This window comes from Vulpes vulpes, chromosome 5 (assembly GCF_048418805.1).
Source record: "Vulpes vulpes isolate BD-2025 chromosome 5, VulVul3, whole genome shotgun sequence".
NCBI classification, from domain to species: domain Eukaryota; kingdom Metazoa; phylum Chordata; class Mammalia; order Carnivora; family Canidae; genus Vulpes; species Vulpes vulpes.
The window spans coordinates 57,808,651-57,830,591 of NC_132784.1; the positions used below are offsets into that span (position 1 = coordinate 57,808,651).

Consider the following 21,941-nt stretch of genomic DNA (forward strand, 5'->3'; position numbering starts at 1 on the left):
TCCTTTCTTGGACCTGCTTATTTACCATCCATCCGTCTCCTTTCTAGCTCTCTACATTTCGTTATCATCTCTTGTTTTCTGTTCTGTAGGTTTCAGCTTTATTTATCTTTTTAAAGATTTTATGTATTTATTCATGAGACAGTGAGAGGCAGAGATACAGACAGTGAGAGAAGCAGGCTCCACGCAGGGAGCCCAACATGGGACTCGATCCTGGGTCCCCAGGATCACACCCCGGGCCGAAGGCAGGCGCCAAACCCCTGAGCCACCCAGGGATCCCATGTAGGTTTCAGCTTAAAAAAAAAAAAAAAAAAAAAAAAAAAAGTAGAGCAGCCTGGGTGGCTCAGCAGTTTAGCACCTGCCTTCAGCTCAGGGCATGATCCTGGAGACCTGGGATCGAGTCCCACGTCGGGCTCCCTGCATGGAGCCTGCTTCTCCCTCTGCCTGTGTCTCTGCCTCTCTCTCTCTCTGTCTCTGTCTCTCATAAATAAATAAAAAAACTTTTTTTTTTTAAAGCAGTGTTTTTGGTATTGAAGGTAGATCATGTATGTAAGCTTCCATCTTTATAGGAAATGTTTTCTTATCCTTTTACATATGCATCTGTCTCTGTCTTCTCTTCCAGAAGAGTCCTGTTTTGAGCTCTGTGGTCTGCGTAATGGTGTAGACCTCCAGTAGCTCTTCTTCTTCTTCTTTTTTTTTTTTTTTTTAAGATTTTATTTATTCATGACAGACCCAGAGAGAGAGGGAGGCAGAGACATAGGCAGAGGGAGAAGCAGGCCCCATGCAGGAAGCCCGATGTGGGACTCGATCCCAGGACTCCGGGATCACACCCCTAGCCAAAGGCAGATGCTCAGCCACTGAGCCACCCAGGTGTCCCTCCAGTAGCTCTTCTTACAGGAGTTAATAGCTGTAGTTATCTTGAAGCAGGCTACCTGCTGTGTCCCAACTCTAGTTTCAGAATTCCTACGGACAGTTGCGGCTTAGCTTGGGTGGCTAGCAGTCCTTCCTTAGCCATGCCCTCCTACCTTCCTGTGTGCCGCACCCATTCCACGCACACCCTGTCCCTTCACTTGGATGCGGCCCTGCAGCCTGGGGCTCAGTCGGCACCCACCCAGGGCTAGGTAACTGTCTGCCAGTTGCCACTGCTGCCATTTTAGATTGCCTGATGAATGAGTCCAAGCCCCGTGAGTTAAAGACTGCATCTGTTGCTGACCGTCATGTTTTCAGTGTAGGCAGGTGTTGGTGCTCAGCATCTAGTGGACTGAGTGTAGGTACCCAGCTCAGCCAGATGGCTTGCAGAGCCTTTGTTCATGTAATGATTTTGAGAGGTGGTCTTCCTTGGTCTTTACAGAGATCTTGTGGTTTTTGTTTTATCTATTGAATTATCTTAGGAGGAGGAGAATTGTTTTGGTGGTTAGTGGTTGCTGAGGATCCACTTCCATCTACTTAGGCTGATTCTCTACGGTGTAAGGGCAAGTAGTCCCCGTATTTGTCATGTGCTGAGTGTCAGTTTCTCTCAGTGCCTGTCACTGCGCTGAAGCGCTGGAGTGCCTGGGAGAGCCCCAGTGTGGCTGTGAGCACAGTTACATCCTCTGTGAGTAGAGCACCAGTGTCTTCTACTTAGCATCCAGTCTTAGCTGAGAGCTGTCTCACGTAAGGGAGGAAAGATGAGACCTGGGTAGCAGGAAGCAGGGTTGTCGAATTGACTCATAATACAAAGAAAACAAAATCATGTCATTAGTTGCTATGCAATTGTATTAATGTCCTGTTGGTGTTGTAAAATTATCATAAATGTATGGCTTAAAAGAAATTTATTATTTTCCAGTTCTGTAGTTCAGAACCGTATGGTCTCACAGGGCTGAAATCAGGTTATCAACATGCTGCTTCTGCTTCTGTAGGCCCTGGCAGAGACTCCGCTTCCATGTGGTTGTAGCTTACAGTCCTCTTTGCTCGTATTACAAATCAATGTGGAAGAGATGGACTCTCTTGTATAAAGATAGCACCATTTCTGTTGTTATGTGGTATATACATCCCTGCAAAACCTTGTATGTGGTAGAAAAAATACTCACTGAAAATAACAGGGTTTATGGGCAAAAATACATTAGAACGGACACTGGGAACCTATCTTTTTTTGTGAGCACATCACTAACGAAAGCAGTCATTGTCCTGGTGACGTTTGCTGAAGAGGCACCTTGAGTTCCTGGCCAGTGAAATCTTAACCTGTAAGGAGGCTGCTCAGTGTGAGCCAGGAAGAGGGTACTAGTTCCAGGGCTGCCACAGGGCACATGCCCCAAGTATGCCCAGCTAAACTGAACTTTCTCTAGCATGGGGAGCAGCCTCAGCCATAGTTTGTAAGCAGTAGCATAAGACCCCGTGTGAATCAGTGCCAGTGACGGTAAGATGCTACTCTGCTCCCCTTACTTAAGTGAAGGGTTGCATGTGTTCAGCTCCCATCTGATGAGGGTAGGGTAAAACTGCTGGGTGTTATTCATAGCACTCATAGTGGTGGGAGTTTACATTTGCAGTTAGCACTATTTCAAGTGTTTTAGAGCTTATGACTTTATAGAACAATTACAGCACTGAGAATCTTTGAAAGAATTCATGTAAAAATATGGAGAAAGTTCTGTGTACAGATATTTCCACTGAAACATTATTTAGTGGGAAGTTATAAAGGTCGTCCTCTCTATCCAACAGTAGGGGATAATTCAGTAACCTGTAACTTAGTCATCCACTTGCTGGATTATTTTTGAGTTACCACATGTTAAAAAGATGTTAAAAGAAGCTTAGGTAGCAAGTCAGCCTTGGCTTTATTGTTCAAGGAAATTTTTCCCATCATTGAATTACACTTGTGTTTGGATTCTTGACACCTAGGCTCCTGGTTCAAGAAGGTAAAGGTTTCTTGAATCTTGCCTTCGACCTTTTCACAGACTCCTAGTAGGCAAAGTACTGCCTGGCACCATCACTGTCTGCCTGCACATGCATATGCCCTCACACACGCAGGTGTGTGAACACCCACATCTGCAGTTTCCCCAAAGGACTACTAAAAAATAGAAAGCCTGTTACATACTGTATATTGTATATATTTTTATATACATTTAGCACTTGCTGTGTACCACAGAAGATATAGTTCAATAACATTTAGAGTGGAATGGAAATAATTCTGTTGTTGGATATTCCTGATTATCTGGGGTAGCACTCACCATTGTCATACTCTTAAGGCCTTCATTTTCAAAATGTTGGCCAGTCACAAGCCATCTAGAGAAGGAAGATCATAATGATGAGTACAGATACAGATGACAGTGTCCAGATGACAACAGGTCTTGGCAGGAAAAAAGAAACGTGGATTCAAGAAACAACAGAGGACATCGCTTTGGGTCTTAAATTTTTTTCTGCTTGGATACGTTTCCCTCACTTGCTATTATGAGGTATTTCAAACATACAGAAACATCAAAAGAATGTTCTTGTAATTTACATATATTCAGCAGCTGGTAACCTTGTGCCTTATTGCCCTTGTCTCTGTGCTTACCAGATCTTCAGTGCTTTTCAGGTGGGACCTTTGGCAAGGGTTTCCCCACGGGAAGCATGATTCTTAAGGCACGTTGCTTGTTGTCCCAGCCAAGAGAATTAACGGTAATACCTCATATGGCATCTATAGCTCTATTCACTTGTCTTCTTTTGTATTTTTTTCCCAAATTGTGAAATACACAACGTATCTATTCACCCCAGCTTAAAGTGCACAATTCAGTGGCATTTGGTATGCCAGGGTTGTACAGCCATCACCACTCTGACCTTCTAGAACATTTTAAAAAATGTCTTTTATAGCCTTTTTTTTTTCAATCAGAGTTCTAATCAAGGTTCCACTATTTCATTTGGTTTTATCTTTTTAATTTCTTTAAATTTGGAGAAATCTTTGCAGTGATTTTCTTTCTCCCAATGATGTGGCATTTTTCGAGTCCAGATTGGTGGTTTGAACTGTGTCCCATATCTGGATTAGATCGTCCTGGACTTGGGTAGTGCTGTTTATTTCCTGCACTTACTGTCTTGTGAAAATTAGCCCCAGAACAGTGCTTCTCAAATAGCAGAGTGCGGACCCCCGGTGGCTGATCATGACTCAGGTCATGATCCCAGGATCCTGGAATGGAGTCCCATATCGGGGCTCCCTGCTCAGCAGGGAGTCTGCTTCTCTTTCTGTTCTTCCTCCCTGCTCATGCTCACTCTCTCTCTCAAATAAATAAAATCTGAAAAAAATCTGTAAATAGCAGAGTGTGAGGCCTCCTGACCCCCACCTGGTGACTACTTCCAGAAGTTTCATTTTTTGGGGTGTGTCCAAGAATTTCTATTTCTAACCCATTCTCAGGTGATGCTGATGGTCTGGGGAATGTACTTTGAGAACTACTACTCTGGAGATTGAGTAAATACCGTAAATATATACATGTGTTAGCAAGAATGCTGGCTCTGCCTCTTATTGTGTATCACACCAGCAGGCAGACGTCAGGTTGTCCTGTGGTGAGTTCTAGGTTAAGGTGGTGATCTCTAGAACTTTTACAGTTTATAAGTTTCCATTTGCAGTTGTGAGGACTCTGTGGATGGTTCTCCAGCATCATACTGTTCTGTTCCCAAACTGCTTTTGTGCCCTCTCCCCACCAGATAGTAGTGGATTTTCCAGATATCTTTCTGTTACTGATTTTTAAAAGAAATTCTTTAATGGTGAGAGAACATACTTTGTCTGATTTCAGTTCTATTGAATGTTTTAGTTTGTGTTATGGCCCAGGATGTGGTCCGTGGGGATGAGTATTCATTGAGCACTTGAGAGAATATCAAGTTCTGTTCTGTGCAGGGTAGAGTGCTTTGTAAATGCCAGCCAGGGTACATTGGTTGACAGCGTGGCTCATGTCTTTATGTCCTTTCTGATATTGTTTGTTCTGTCAGTTACGGACGGAAGACTTACCAAGTCTTCAGGCAGTGTTGTGGATTTGCTTCTTTCTCCTTTTACTTACATATTTTGTACTTTGTACTTCGTGTATTTTGAAACTAGTGATAGGTGTCTGCACCTATGCAATTTACGATTGCTAGAACTTATGTGTGATTTGATCTTTTATCATATAATGTCCTTTATCTTGGGCAGTTCTTCCATTTAAAATTTTTTTGATGTCTTCTTTGTTTCATATCATAATAGCTACTTTTCTTCCTTTGAAAGAGTGTTTGTGTTGTATCTTTTTCCATCTTTTTACTTCTAATCTTTTAACACCATATGCCATTATACTTCAGGTATTTATATTATTATTATTATTGTAGACAGTGATTTTTGTCCTCCAGCCAATACTTGCCAACATCTGGACACATTTTTATTGTCAAAATTGAGGGATGCTGCTACTGACCTCAAATGTGTAACGGTCTGGGATGCTGTTGAACATTCCTCAGTGCACAGGACAGCTCCATCAAAAGAGAATTCTGTGACCCAAAATGAATGGTACTACTGTTGAGAAGCTCCACTCTGAAGATTGCAGTATACACAGCTAATTTTTCCCTGTTAATATTTTATACTTAAACTGTGGAACTGCCCACTTCTTACAATATGGCTGCCATATCTGTTCACATCTCTTTGTGCTGAAAACTTCACCAGACTACGTTACAGCTTTCACTTTCAATAGTTGTACACGTTTTAAACAATTTTGTGTTGCTCTTCATTTCCCAAATTCCAAGTTTTCTGCTAGTATCAACAGCAGAACATCTTTAATGTTCTTTTGTAGTAGGTCTGATGGTGACAAATCCTCCAAGTTTTAGCCTTTATCTGAGAATGTTTTTGTTTTGCCTTTATTCCTGAAGGATCTTTTTGCTGGATATAGAATTCGGGGTTGAGCCTTTTTCTCTTTCAGCACTTAGACGTGGGGTTCCTATCCTCTGTCCTCCATCTCTCTCTGGGAGACATCCATGGGCGTTTTTGAATTGATGTGCTTCTAATGAGATGTTTTTCTCTGGCTGCTTCTAAGAGTTTTCTTTCATCTTTGCTTTGAGTAGTTTGATTACTACGATGTGCATTTTGTGATCTTCTTTGACCTTATCCTGTTTCAGGTTTGCTTTTATCTTTCAGTAGATTGTAGTATTGTCTGGCACTCATTTATGCTGTAGTTGTGGGCTTGGTTGGTTTTATTTGTCTTCTCTAAAGTCTGTGGACTTCAGAGGGTATGAGGAGAAATTTCAATTCCAGTGACTGCTATCTTTCAGGGACACAGAGGTTTGCTCTCTTATTTTTACAATTGAGGGTAATACCTACCATGGAGGCTTGATGTAAAATTAAATAAGATAGTATTTGTGGACTTCCCATTATATTTTCTGATGAATTTTTGGTTCTCAAGGTAAGCTATTACTTTTAAAAGATGAATATGTCCACAATTTAGGAAAGATAAAATGGACACTTGATAGTAGGCTCCCTGTTTTTGGAATCAGAAGGGGATCAGTGAACTCTAAATGAGATGCTGGTTGTGGAGGACATTACTTCATTGAATATAAAGTTTTAAAAAAAGGAGTAACAGAGACAGAGTCAGTGTAAGGGGGACATAGCATCCTTGCTGCATGTATCAAATCTGACAACATATCATGTTCCCACCTTTTAACATAAGACACCTATGTAGTTCAAAAGTCATTTTCACGACTTTGATGAATGTAAAGTGGGGCAAATTTTACATCACATCAGTCTGTAACAGAGTATTTAGATATGAGCTGGAAATACACATTTTTTTGCTAATATTTCAGATAATTTTTTTTTTTTTTGTAATATTGCTGCATCATGGATGGGAGGTACTGAGCTGACCGTGGCTGTGTGGAGGGCTCCCCACATAGTCAGGTCTGCTTCCTTGGGCAGCCAGTTCCTTTCCTGCCTGTCTTGGCTAAATAAATTTCTTGTAAAGCAAAGTAGCCTCCCTTATTTACAATGGTTTGCCTTCTCTATAGACAGCTTAGTTTGGAGAAAAAAGAAAAGTATGATTAGTAGAATTGGACCAGCTCTTGTCTTAAATAATACCCTTACTTGTGACAGAAGACTGCTTGGCCTGCCTCAGTACTCTGTTTTTACCTCTGACTAGGTACCAACTGGAAGATGAGTCTGCCCATTTGGATGAAATGCCACTAATGATGTCTGAAGAAGGCTTCGAGAATGATGAAAGCGATTACCACACGTTACCACGAGCTAGGGTCACACAGAGAAAAAGAGGACTAGAGTGGTTTGTCTGTGGAGGATGGAAGTTCCTCTGTACCAGGTTTGTTATCTCTTGCTGCTTAATCTCCTATGCTCTGAGGTTACACAGTTAAGGTATTGATAAGCTCAACTTCTAACATATTTTTATATCGAACTAAAGAAAACTAAATGAAATGACATCCTGAATAGTGTTAAACAAAACCAAACAGTGCTAATCTGAAAGAAGGGATGGAAAGCCAAGTTCACTTTTTTAATGAGACATTTTAATATTTAGAAAATGGAGAAGATTAGTGATTGCATGGTAGAATGGATTCTGGTCACCGTGTTGGCAGTTGTAAACAGTGCTCCCTTCTCTTCCATCTGTAGTCATACTCTCATCCAAAAAAGGCAGATATGCCTGTAAAATGCAGTTTAATAATACCGTAACTTTGTGTATTGTTCGACTTGAATGCTTTCACTTGGAAGAAGAGTCTTCAGTTAATTTAACCAGAAAGAAACAAAGATAAGAACTGTTCATATTTTAGGGCAGCCCGGGTGGCTCAGCAGTTTAGCGCCACCTTTGGCCTAGGGTGTGATCCTGGAGGCCTGGGATCGAGTCCCATGTCTGGCTCGCTGTGTGGAGCCTGCTTTCTTCCTCTGTGTCTGTGCCTCTCTCTTTCTCTCTCTCTCTCTCTCTTTTTCTTTCTGTGTCTCTCATGAATAAATAAATAAAATCTTTAGAAAAAAAAAAGAACTCATATTTTAAACAAGTTCACTGCTGGTTGAGATAAACTATCATATCTGCTCACTCTCGACTTTATAGAGTCTGGTATGTAAGAACCACACTGTCTAGGACACTTCGGCAACCCTGGGGATGGGCCCCTGCAAGATTTCAGCTAACCAATGCCACCATAAATTGATTGGGTATGTTGAAAAAATTACAGATTTTTTTCTTAAAAAGATTTTATTTTATTTTATTTTATTTATTTATTTATTTATTTATTTATTTGAGCGACAGAGACTGAGAGAGAACAGAAGCAGGGAGGAGGGACAGAGGGAGAGGGAGAAGCAGACTCCTGGCTGAGCAGGGAGCCTGATGCGAGGCTCCATCCCAGGATCCAGGATCATGACCTGAGCCAAAGGCAGGTGCTTTACCTACTGAGCCACCCAGGTGCCCCTGAATCAGAGCTTTTATAGTCTTTCTACTGTTCAAGATTTGTGATCAGTGCCTTTCTTACAATCATGAACTTATATCCTTTTGCCCATAAAAGGAATTTAATAATTGTAGAAAGATATTTTATTTATCGTTATCCCTTTAGAAGTTTTCAAAAAGAAGTTGACAACTGATTGGATTTCTGTTTTAGCTCATGTAATGGTCTTTAAACAGTTGGATCTGAGGCAGCCCCAGTGGCGCAGTGGTTTAGCGCCGCCTGCAGCCCTGGGGTGTGATCTTGGAGACCTGGGATTGAGTCCCACATCAGGCTTCCTGTATGGAGCCTGCTTCTCCCTCTACCTGTGTCTCTGCCTCTCTCTGTGCCTCTATGAATAAATAAAATCTTAAAAAAAAAAACCCAAAAAACAGTTGGGTCTGGACTCCCAGAGACTGAGGAATCCCTCAAAGAGATGGCCATGCAGAATCAGGAAGTGAGCTTGAGCAGGGGCTTATCACCCCCTCTCAACTTCCAGGTGGTGTCTGTTTTTATCTTTCTTGTATATTGGAAGCTTTTTATGTGAAGAAGGAATTTCATGGCTAAACAAGGTTTTAGAAGTTGCTGACTTGTTACTAATTTTTAATGAGTGGTCTGGTTTTTTCAAAAATATTTTCTAGGTTAAATAGCCAATATTCCTGGAGTATTCTTTGTGGGTACTTACTCATTTTAGAGTGAATTTCTTTACAGGTTGCAGGGCTATGCACATTTTGTTTTTTTGTGTGTTGTAATGCTTTGTGCTTTTCAAGGGATTTATCTATTTTCAAATACAAATATTTGTAATGTAAAATGTATGAAGCTCTGGAGGGATGTCACATTTTTTTGTTTCTGATATTGTTAGTTTGTCTCTCTCTCCCTTTTTCCTATTAATCTTGATAGGAGGTTATCGGTTCTTTTCAAAGAGCCAATCTTCTAGTGTTATCTTTGCTTTTGAAATTTTAAACTTTTACCTTGAAATAAATCCACTTTTATCATGAAGTAAATCCAAACTTACAGAAGAGTTGCAAGAATTCCTCTGTGCGCTTTGCCTAAGACCACTAATGTTTATTTAACCTTTTGCTACATTTATTTGCCATTCTCTTTATATCTCACTGTTATTTTCAGAGTCCTTTCAGACAGGGTTGTTGACAAGTTCATTCCTCTTTAATCTTAGTTCTTTGGGGCCTGTTTCTTAGGAAGATGGTCCTTTTTTTTTTCTTTTAAGATTTTATTGTGAGAGATACACAGAAGCAGAGACACAGGCAGAGGGAGAAGCAGGCTCTCTGCGGGGAGCCTGATGCGGGACTTGATCCCAGGACCCCATGCCCTAAGCTAAAGGCAGATGCTCAACCACTGAGCCACCCAGGTGCCCTGGAATATGGTATTTTCTTACATGACTAGCAGGCAGTTGCCATGGTCAGGAAATTTCACTCTGACAGGGTACTTTACTTCTCCTTTAAGTCAGCATCCTACTCTGTCTCTGCCCTGATCCTGCCCACATTGGCGTGGTGGTCGGTGGCCTGCCTGTGCTGGCTCTGTTAATGTGGAACCCCCCTTGCCATTTCTTTATCTTGCATTCCACTGACGTTTTTGAGGACTATACAATAGGTATTTTATGGAACATTTCAAATTTTGGTTTGTCTGAGGTCTCCTCATGGTTAAGTTAGGGTTAAACATTCTCTGTGGGACACTGTATGAGTGACACCTGAGTCCTTAGGGTATCTGCTTCTTGGTGTTACTGATGTCTGGTCTTCCCTTTATTTTCTCTCATGCTTTAACTTGCCCCCCCTTTTTTTCCTCTTTACTTGCCGTTCTTCTTGTGCTTCTTCCTAAGATGAATTCTCAGATTACCAGCTTTGTACCTTTTTCTTTAAAGAAAATAGATGCATGTACGTTTTGACATTCAGTATTTTCATTATCATTTAGTTCAAAATATGTTCTGATTTACGTTGTCATTTCTGCTTTAGTTGATGTTCAATTTAGAACCATGCTGCTTAATTTCCAAACAGTTGGGAATTTTCCTAATTATCTCTCTGTAATTGACTTACCTTTAAAAAAAAAAAAAGATTTTGTTATTGGAGAGAGAGAGAGAGCAAGAGAGAGATAGCATGAGCAGTGGAGGAGGGGCAGTGGCAGAGGGGAGAGGCAGGCTCCCCACTGAGCAGGGAGATGCTGGGCTGGGCTCAGTCCTAGAACCCTGGGATCATGACCTGAGCTGCAGGCAGACGCTTCACTGACTGAGCCATCCACGAACCACATGATTGACTGTCATCTTAATTCCATTCTGGCCTGAGAACATACTTACTAGTTTTTTCTTTCAGTCTTTGTAATGTGTTGAGACTTGCTTTATGATTCATTATATATGTTAGTCAATTTTCTTCGTGTATTTGAAAATAATTTGTACTTTTTTTTTCCTAAAGATTTTATTTATTTATTCTTGAGAGACACAGAGAGAGGCAGAGACACAGGCAGAGGGAGAAGCAGGCTCCCTGCAGGAAGCCCGATGCAGGGCTTGATCCCAGGACCTGGGATCATGTCCTGAGCTGAAGGCAGATGCTCAACCACTGAGCCATCCAGGTGTCCCTAATTTGTACTTTTTTTGTTGACTGTGTTGCTCTGTATGTTAGTGAGTTATATTTGTTAATAGTCTTGTTTGAATTTTCTGTATTCATAGTCAAAGTTTGCTTATCAGAGAAACTTATGTGAGTTTCTCAATATCATTGAAGATGTGCCTACTGCTTTTATTTATTTTATTTATTTTTTTAAAGATTTTATTTATTTATTCATGAGAGATATATATAGAGAGAAGCAGAGACACAGGCAGAGGGAGAAGCAGACTCCATGCAGGGAGCCCGACGTGGGACTTGATCCCGGGACTCCAGGATCACACCCTGGGCCGAAGGCAGGCGCTAAACTGCTGAGCCACCCAGGGATCCCCTCTACTGCTTTTAATTTGTCAGTTTTGCTTTATGTATTTTAGAGTATGTTACTAGGTAATGCAAGTGTAGGGGTACTAACTTATTCTTGGACTGATCTTTTTCTCTGGTAATATTTCTTCTATGCAGGCTCATAGTGTCTAACTTCAATGAAGTGATACCGACTTTCTTTATTTTTATTTTTTTATTTTCATTCCAGTTAGTTAACATATGGTGTTATATTAGCTTCAGGTATATAATATAGTGATTTATCAGTTCTGCACATCACCCTGTGATCATCCTCGTTCATTCCCTTGACATGTTTCACCTATCCCCCTATCCACCTCTCCTGGTGACCATCAGTGTTTTCTCTATTATTAAGACTGTTTCTTGATTTGTCTCTGTCTCTCCCTCTTTTTCTTGATACCAGCTTTCTTTGATTACTGTTTGCATAGTATATAATTTTCATTCTTTTACTTTGTTGTATTAAAAAAAGAAAAACAGCTTTTCTGAGGTGCCTGGTGGCTCAGTGGATTAAGCATCTATCTGCCTTCAGCTCAGGTCATGGTCTTGGGCTCCTGGGATCAGGTGGTGTCCCCTCCACCCCATTTCAGGCTCCCTGCTCAGCAGGGAGTCTGCTTCTCCCTCTGCCCCTCCCCTCTACTTGTCTTCTCTTTCTCCCTCTCTCAAACAAATAATTAAAATCTTAAAAAACAACAACAACAACAACAAAAAAACCCTTTTCTTTTGAAATAACTATAGTTTCACAGGAAATTGCAGAGTTATCATAGAGGGGTCCTACTTACCCCTTCACCTAGTACCCCCCCAGTGGTTGTATTTTAAATAACTATGGTATAGTGTCAAACCAGGAAGTTGACACTCATTTAAACTGTCTATAGTTCACTGCATTTTACTACATGTGTAGGTTTATGTAACCCCTACAGCAGTAAAGATGTAGAACTAGAACTGTCCCATCACTGCACATTGTCTCCTGGCTTCTGTAGTCATTTTCTCTCTCCTGCACCAGGCCCTGGGCTCTGGCAACTACTAATTATGTTTTCTATTTCTATAATTTTAATTTTGAGAATGTCAAGTAAAACACTCAATTACCGATTTTTGGAGATTGGCCTATTTTAGCCAACACAGTGCCCTTGAGATCCACCCAAATAGTTGTGTGTATCAGTAGTTTGTTCCTTTTTATTGCTGACTGGCATCCATCCAAACATGGATGAATGTTTGTTTAACCATTAACCTATTGCATGACATTTAGATTGTTTCAAGTTTTGGATGTTTGAAAAAAGCTGCTCTGAACTATCATGTATGGGTTTTTTTGTGTGTGTGTGTGGACATAAGTTTTCATTTCTTTGGGATAAATGTGCAGGAGGCAGTTGCTGGGTTACATAGTAAGTATATGTTTAGTTTTGTTGAAGTACTGAACTGTTTCCCAGAGTGGCTGTACAATTTCACATTTCAACCAGCAGTATAGGAGAGATTCAGTATCTCCTTGTCAGCCTCCTCCTTTGTCAACTGTTTTTTTATCTTAGCTGTTAGAATATGTGTGTAGTGATGGCTCATTGTGGCCTCAGTTTATTTCCATTTTCTAAAGGACTAGTGAGGCTGACTCTCCTGTCATTGGCATGTCTTCTTCAGTAAGTGTTTCTTTAGCTCTGTTCCAATGTCTTTTTGGTTTTTTTGTTTTGTTTTGTTTTGTTTTCTTGTGAGTTTTAAGAGTTCTTTATATATTATATCTGTGAGTCTTCTGTTAGGTAGGTAGTTTGTAAATATTTTCTTCCATTCTGTACCTTGTTTTTTCATCCCCGAAAGAATTTTTCCACAGACCCAAAAGACTTTAATTTTGATGAAGTCCAGTTGTCTGTTGGTCTCTGTTTTTGCCATTGAGCATTGCATTTTTGGTGTCACGTCAGAGAACTTTTCACTGTGTCTCAGTCCTGTATCTCAAAGATTTTCTTCTATAAGTTTTATAGTTTTACATTTAGATCCTTTTTGAGTGATTTTTGTCCAAGGTGGGAAGTTTCAGTTGAGATTTATATTTTGCCTATATATATCCAAATGCTACACACCATTTGTTGAAAAGACCATCCTTTTTTTGCTGAATTGCTTTTGTACCTGTGTCACCGATCAGTTGGCTATACCTGAGTGGGGGCTATCTACTCTGTTATGTTATCTTTATTGTCTTTTTGTCTGCCCTGTTGGTGCTACCCAGTTTGGAGAACTGTTCCTTTATCTAAGTCTTAAAATGGTGTCGGTTGATTCCTTGTATTTTATTCTTTTTTTCAAGATTCTCGTAGCTATTCCAGTTACATGGCCTTTCAATAGATATTTTAGAATAATCTAGCCCAATCTGTAAAATCCTTTCAGAGATTTTGATAGGACTTATGTTTAACCTGTATATTAACTTGAGGGAATTGACATGTTTACTGTGTTGAATCTTCTAGATCACAATTTACATCTCTCTATTTAGAACTTTGATCTTTTTCATCAGTATTTTGTAGTTTTCAGCACACAGGTCTTGTACATGGTAGATTTATTCCTAAGTATTTCCTTTCTTTTTTTTTCTTGTTGTTTGTAACTGGCATTTTAAGTTTTGGTTTCCACATTTTGTTCATTGCTAGTGTATAGAACTAGAGTTGGATTTTGTATGTTTGTCTTTTATCCTACAACCTTGCTAAACTTACTGTAATGCTAAGAGTGCTCTTGTAGATCCCATGTAACTTTCTACATGGAGAGTCATGTCATCTGCAAACAGGGACAGTTTTATTTCTTCCTTTTACAACCTTTATGCCTTTTATTTTCATTTTTTGCCTTATGGGTCTGTCTGGAACACATTATGTCGAATAGCAGTGGCGAGTATACCTTCTTGCTTCTTGTTCTCAGTGTTAGGGAGAAAGCTTTTAGTATTTCACCATTAAGTATGATGTGAGCTGTGGGGTTTGTTTGTTGTTATAGATTGCTCATCTAAAACTGTTGATAATTTTCTTAATTAAAAATCCAACTTGGGTTGTATAATATAAACAATTCTGTCAGGTTCAGAAGCAGGATTTGGAGGTGTAGGTTTTAGAGTCCTGTCATTGTTGTGATAATGGGAGCCACGTGGAAGGGTGACGTTTCTGAAAATGTCAGGGGACATGTGGCCTAGGTTTTGAAAAATAAAGGAAAGGGGCAGCTTGGGGAGAAAGATGATTTTGAGAAGGAAAACTTTTATCCATCCTTTTAGGCAGAGGGAAGGGTAGGAGTGGAAGAGTGAAGTAGTGGTGGAGAAGATAACTTTTTCTTATCCTTAATTGGGAACATGGGGTTATTTGAGTGAGAAGGTGACTGGGATTCAGATGAGGACTGAAAACATGGGAAAATTGGTCATGCTTTGGTAGATCAATAACCAACAAAGGAAAATCAATAGTCATGCATTTGTATTGACTCCAGCATAATGTTATGACTGTCTATCAGTGAGAGCGCCTGAAGTCTCACAGACTTGGCAGTGGAAGTGTGGCTGGGGGATCTGGGGTGGGGGGGTGGCCAGGGTTGTGAACTGAGGAGAGAGCTGAAGCAGAGGATTCTGGGTGGAGCCACTGTTCCAATTCATGACTGTGGTGTGCAATTCACAGGTGTGTTCCCTGTTGGTGCCCAGTGCACAGAGGAGCACGATTGGTACTGGGGTGCTCTTTCTCCATGGTATGCACCTTCTTCAGGAGCTGGACATTCATTCTCCACTACTTCCAGCCAAGAACTAGGAGAGTCCCTCTTAAATTGGTTTAGCGACAAGCCAGAAACTGAACCAAGGTCTGATTTGACAAGCTAAAGCCATTACTCTTTGCTCTGTGAACTGGGAAAACTGCTAGGGTGAAGAGGTGTGCTCCAAATTAGACCAGTCCTGGTGGTGTCTTCAAGTGGATAACAGCCTGGTCTCTGCATCCTAAGGGGAACCTGACACAAGGATCTCATTGGAATTGAGGAGTATCTTGTGTGCATGGAGACTCACCGAGTAATAGAGGAGCTGTCAGAGATTGCTGAGGGTGTGGAGCAAGGGAGAGTGGGTACTGACAGGCACAGACTGTGATGACATGGACAGTTTCTTGTTAATGGTGTGGACTCTGAAAGGACCTCGTGTGTTACAGAAGTGGTACTTATCTCTGCTCCCAAATAGTTGCCAAGAATTATGGACTTTTAATGTTACGAGTCTCCTCATAGTTTTGAATACATTGTTGAATTAATTTTTTAAGTTTTAGATATTTAAGTAATGTCTACACCCAACCTGGGGCTTGAAGTCACAACCCCGAGATCAAAGAGTCACACACTCTTCCAACTGAGCTAGCCAGGCACCCCCATTGAATTAATTATTTTTGGTCTTTTACAGGACTTTGTTTTTACCAAATGGAACATAGCCAAATTTTGGATTTTATTTGTAATATATTACTTTTTTTTAAAGAAAAGTGTTAAGAATATATTTGCAAATGGAGATGGTAGCAAAAACACAAAACAATCAAGTATAATAGATATATAAAGTATATCTCGATCAATGGTGATAATGTAGAAAAAGCTAACAACCATATTGGCAGATTCTAATCAGTCTATACGGACTAATGTGTGTCTTTTTTTGCCATGGGGAATGAGAAATGATCGAAGATATTGTTATGTTCTTGTTCAGTCATATTTGCCTTACTGAAAGATTATTGCTTAAATTAAAAACTGCACCTTACACAGTGAAATTGTACATCTAGCAACTTAGATTGGTTATATTTTCTTAATTTCTTATAAATTTTCATTTTTGAGTATTTGCTTGTTTTTTATTCCCTAAATGTTAGGCATTATAAAATTCAGTGTCACTAATACTAGATTTTGGATTGACGAGTAGAAGATACGTAAGATTACTTGGTTTAATTACAGGAGGAAATGTTGGTGAATATTGTAATAAAGGTAGGTAGTAAATAATAATGAGTTGTAAATATTTCGGGTAGGTTGCAACTAATACTGAGTTGTAAATATTTCAGTATATTTCTATTTGTAGACTCCATGACTAGTGAGGCTTATTTTAAAATTATTCCTAATTTCAGCAACTGAGTAGGCTTTTATTTCTTCATAGCTTAGGAACTGCTTTCTCATCTTTATTATTTGGTAAAAAGTCCAGCTCTGACACACTGAAAAAAATTTTCCATAATCTGTCCTCCAAAACTTTGAATGTCCTTCCTGTGAGTTATTGTGATGCATGTCGACATGCTAGTTCTCTGAGTGGTGGTATCTTTCTCAAGAGATGTACATTTCACTTCTTACCAAAAGCCACTTTATCCTTAGGAAGTGGAGCCACTGAGGATATTTTCATAGGAACAGTAGGGTGGATGGGTGGGTTGAGGTGGATGTCATATTCTGGGATTATTCCTGTCCTTAATGGTCTCTACATTTTCAGGGAATCTGCAGCACATTTGCAGTGCAGAAACATGGGGAGATGCTAATCTTTTAAGATGATGGTAGTCTGTGCTGCTCTTGGTAACCATGGGTACCTGTCAGATATCATAAGTATCTAGATTTGGTTGTTTTTGGAAGAAGGCTCTCTAAATTTTGGTAGCCATTACATAATTATGACTAGTTAAAGCTTTAGGAGACAGGATCTTGGTATATAAAGATACTCTAATATTAGAGTATTACTTTGATTATAGAGGCATTTGTGAAAAACTAATCCTATGATGTTTTAATAAAAAATATACTTTGTGTCATATTGGGTTTAGTGTCACTTTGACCTGACAGTGTCAGGAGGCCTATCTATAAATGGGCAGTGTCCCCTGAGTGATCACTTGTTTAGAAAATGTTCTGCCTGAATGGAAGTGTTAGTTAGCTGCGGCTTCTGGTTATTTTTTTCCCAAGGACCTCTCCTGGGTTCTCCCTCTCAGTATCAGTGTTTACCAGTGTATCTTATTCAAAAATTGCCCATAATTTTATTTTCCTGCTTAGCTCTGCAACTCAGTAGGGCTTATGTATACTTCTTGGGTTACAGATTTTTTTTCTTTTTTAATTTTTGGTGTTTATGTCCTCTACTCTTGACATTCAAGTCACTCATCTCTCCTTTCTGGTCCTGTTTTCTGTCTACATCATCCCGTAGCAGTTCTGGTGGAGCTCCAGGCTTGTAAAACCTTAAGCCTTGTATTCATTTAATTTTGTGAGACAGCATGTGATTTGATTATGGCTTATGACTTGCTTCTGGGTTTGCATAAGGAAATAATTAGTAATAACACTTTTGTTTGTTGATAGTTATTAGTGGCAAAGTGTTGCAAATAATTTAGTTGCATCTTGGAAGTCTTGGAATCTTGGAGTTTTTTCCTCTACAGTTCTGTAGAGAAAAAAATAAACTATTGAGTATATGTATTTTTAGCCCTTGGTATTTAGTTTAGAGTTTATGGAGTGTAGGGCTTTGGAACTTAATGGGTTATTTGTTTCAGGTATAGCACACAGTGGTGTTAATGTTGAGGTTTTTATTCTAGCTGTTGTCTGTAGCGTTCATGTGGTTTTACATTCAGCAGAAATAGACAGATTTCAGTTTATATAGACATCTGTACTCCCTTGCCTAGGATGCCACCATGGCATCTATAAAGTGAGGCAGTTTCTGAAGAATGATGTCAGTGTGATTGGAGTAAAGGGCTAGTGCACCCATAGTAATTTTAAGATCCAAGTCCTGATATACCAACCTCATTTTATAATCACACCTTCTAAGACTGTCATTGTCATGCAGGATTTCATGTAAACTTTTCAGCTTGCTCTTATCACAGAATGAAGTTCAGAGCTTCTGCCTTCTGCTGCTGGCCTGCTGTTCTAGCCTGCCCTACATCTAGAAGACGCAGTTTAACAGCTTCCTTTATAATAAAGCATTCTAGGTCTTCCTCTGCAGTTTGGAAATTTGAGTTAAACCAAATTGTTAATGCTCAAGTTTAAATTCATGATTATTTTATGCTTAGTTCAGATGATTTTGATACCTTTTCATCATTTTCTTCAGTGTTTTAAGGAAAGTTTATTTTCTCTGTTCAAAAATAATGGTTTGGATATCCAGGAAGTGGGAGTATTTGTGCTTGTGGAACCCTGACACTCTTAGAGCAAGTATGCAAGTATAGATTGAGAATTAAAACATGTATAGATGAAGATAACTACATGAAAATGTAATTGAGCTTTTATTAGCGTTAGAGTATCCCATTAAACATTAGTATCCTTTCTAAATATTGAATTGAGCCACAATTCTTAATTTTATATTAATGTTACTAAAATTATCTTTAAGAGAGGAAAACAGGGATTACCTCAAAGACAATGATGAGATGATGTCTGAGAATCTTTATCATTGGATCTCTGAATGGTATATTGAGAATTGCCAACCACATGGTTATCCTTTTCTCCTCATAGTAGAGCATTGACTGCTTCAGAATGTTAATAGTTGTATTTTTTTAGTAAGAGGGTCTAAACAGGGAAGATCATTTCCCTGAGGTTTCAGAGGTCATTATGCACTCATACAAGTCTCTTTTAGTGTTTTATGTCAAATTTAGATCAGCACAACCTATTTTAAGACAAGCCCTACAGGTTAGCATTAGGCATACTATCAGTGTCTGGTAAATAAAGGAGCAATTAGTATTGGTTCTAAATATGTAGAATTAATTTTAAAACTTAAAAAAAATCATGCATAATATGTATCTTTTATTTCATGCAGTTGCTGTGATTGGCTGGTAAATATTTGTCAAAGAAAGAGAGAACTAAAAGCTCGCACAGTGTGGCTTGGATATCCTGAAAAGTGTGAAGAAAAGCATCCCAGAAATTCTATAAAAAACCAAAAATATAATGTGTTTACCTTTATACCTGGGGTAAGATTATTACATTTCCTAAGACTAGGAAATATTATTGTAGAAATTATTATTATTATTGTAGAAATAAGTTAAATTATCAGAAAATAAGTCATAAATTTTGGTTGGAGGTGAAATGGAATGTTAAGTTTAAAGCCTGTAAGGAACTTCATGATGAAAGTAAAATAATTTTTTTATACAAACATGACGCAGTAACAAAATATTTATAAGCATTTATAGATAATATTTTCTACTTCATATTATAAATTCTAGGCCATGTTATATTGTTATAGCATTAGTTATATTTAATCAAGTATATGCTAAGTTTAAATATTTCCTTACTAGTGATATTCTTGGCTTAAGTTACAAAACAGAGTTTGCATACATTTAGAATAATTGAGTAATTTTTGGTTTTTGTGCATCATTTCTTACTTTTATAGACCAATTTCTAAAGGCAAAAGAAGCTGATAACTGGTTTTATTTCTACATCAAAGATTTTGACACATCCTAGTTATTTACTCGTAATGCTATTTTGCAAGAAAATCTTTTGGTAATATGAAATAAGTTTTACTGTTTCTGTTTTAATGTAAGTAATCATGCTGATTTTATATCAGGCATTGATTGCCTTCCACCACCCTCCCCCATTCATCGAATGCTTTATATCTAATTTACTCTTTAGTAAGACACACAAAACTATTGACTCCATTGTTAAAAGACTACTCTTGTCAGGACAGTAAAATGTAAGCTGTCTTTCAGACAGATAAATATTCCCATCTTTATTGAATGAAGCTCCTGTTTTTTTTAAATTTTAAGTACTCACAGATCCGTAAAAGCATTGTACGTTTTCCTAAAGGTCACAAAGGTCATTCAGTAGACAATATCATATTGATTATGGTGGCTAAAAGCACACACAGCTGCCTCACTCTGACCAGAGCAAGTTCTTGTAGCCTGCCAGGATGGGCTGTGTCCTGAAAATACCTGTTGATGTGGCTTACAACTATTACCGTGTGAATTTTTTTCTTAGATTGTCTCTTAAATTAGGCTTTTCATCTAAAACGTAGTATTTTAGAAACATTTGGTAATTGCACAGTAGGAATTCTATGCCATTTTTAGCACAAATGGCAATTTTTGAATTGCTAATAGATATAATTTATGCTAACTGAGATTTTAAAGAAATGACTGAGGAAAAAGAGCTTTCTCTCCTGCTGAGATTAATTTATGAAATGACTCAAAACATTTTTAGACAGCAATTGAATATGATTATGAATATAAATGTGTTATCAATGTAGCTGATTTTTGAGTTGCACAGACAACTGTATGATGATGTAGAAAACTTCATTATATAAAAACTGTGGTTCCAGACTCTAAGTCAACAATAGGTACTTAACCCATTGCTCTGTTCTAGTTAAAATTTCCCATACCTTCCAAGTTGCATATAAAGTGGCATCCAAGAAGATTCTGATTTGGAAGTTGCAAGGTTGTAAGTTTAATTGCAATTATAGTGGTATTTGAATTATTCTCATCTATAAACATGGGTTTTGTTCCATTTTGATTTTTTTTCCATTTTGATTTTCAATTTAAATTTAATAATTTGAGAATATGGAAATAGAAGTCTATTAATATACTGGATCTTGGGTATTCTTCCCAAGATAACTCTGTTTGAATTAAAAAAAACAAGCATAGTTGCAGGATTTGCATTCCTAAAATTTCAGTGAAATACAAAATAAATACTTATTTTGTACTTGAAAATTTTGTTGCAGATCAACTGCCAAGAGACTATAAAGAGTATATAGGTCACTGTCTTCCTGAATTGGTCAGCAGTTCATGTACTTGTTATATGTCATCATTTCATATACTTCGAGAGAAGTAATTGGAGGAGATTAAGGCAGTTTTTGTGATGTCATATTGTGTACATTTTGCTTGTTCACTCATTTTTGTAAAGCTACCTAGATGTTTGTGTTCAGAAACATGGCTATCATACTTTATTTTTTACATTTCAAAAATATAAGTTAACATGACTTTTCCATTGTAAGATTTTCTGAGTTATCAAGATACACGGTTGTATGTATATAAATACATATTTATTGACTTACTAATATTGGGAAGGTTTTGTTATCTTATTTGCTTTCATATACATATAATGACTTTTTTTTTCCTCAAATATTTTATTTATTCATGGGAGACACAGAGAGAGGCAGAGACATAGGCAAAGGGAGAAGCAGGCTCCATACAGGGAGCCTGATGTGGGACTCGATCCCAGGTCTTCAGGATCAAACCCCAGGCTGCAGGTGGCGCTAAACCGCTGCACCACCGGGGCTGCCCAGAAAATCAAAACTTTTAGAGCATAGTTTCAACATAGTTGAAAGTTCTAATTGTTTTTCAATTTAAGTATAATTTTGGGGTAACCTGACCTCTCTTTATATGTGATTTTGTTATTGGAAAGCTAGTGTCAAAATTACTAAATTTACTGTAACTCAGGGTATATTCTCACCTTTAGATGGAAATGTAGTTAGATATTGTGCTGATTTAATTATTTAATTGAAGTATTAAAGGTTTTCCTTGGAGAGATTGTGTTAATTTTTTCTTTTCCTTTTTAGGTTTTATATGAACAATTCAAGTTTTTCCTGAATCTCTATTTTCTGGTAGTATCCTGCTCACAGTTTGTACCAGCATTGAAAATAGGCTATCTCTACACCTACTGGGCTCCTCTGGTAAAAGAAAAGATTTTTATAATTAAGATAAATTATTAACTATTTATAATATAGTTTTAAGAGTGGGGATGTTTGAAAGATAACTGATGAGATTTTAAGAAACATGATGTTGTTATGTGTTATTGAACTTT

General features: G+C 38.3%; 1 protein-coding gene across 4 annotated transcripts in view; it reads left to right on the forward strand.

Moving 5' to 3' along the window:
* Positions 1 to 21,941, forward strand: part of ATP9B (ATPase phospholipid transporting 9B (putative)) — a 240,280-nt gene that overhangs the window by 15,571 nt on the left and 202,768 nt on the right. For all 4 annotated transcript variants that reach the window (XM_025997772.2, XM_025997773.2, XM_025997774.2 and 1 more), the window contains exons 2-4: positions 7,080 to 7,253; positions 18,970 to 19,120; positions 21,697 to 21,810. In XM_025997772.2, the coding sequence (XP_025853557.1) occupies positions 7,080 to 7,253; positions 18,970 to 19,120; positions 21,697 to 21,810 (439 nt within the window). The remainder of the gene's footprint in view (positions 1 to 7,079; positions 7,254 to 18,969; positions 19,121 to 21,696; positions 21,811 to 21,941) is intronic.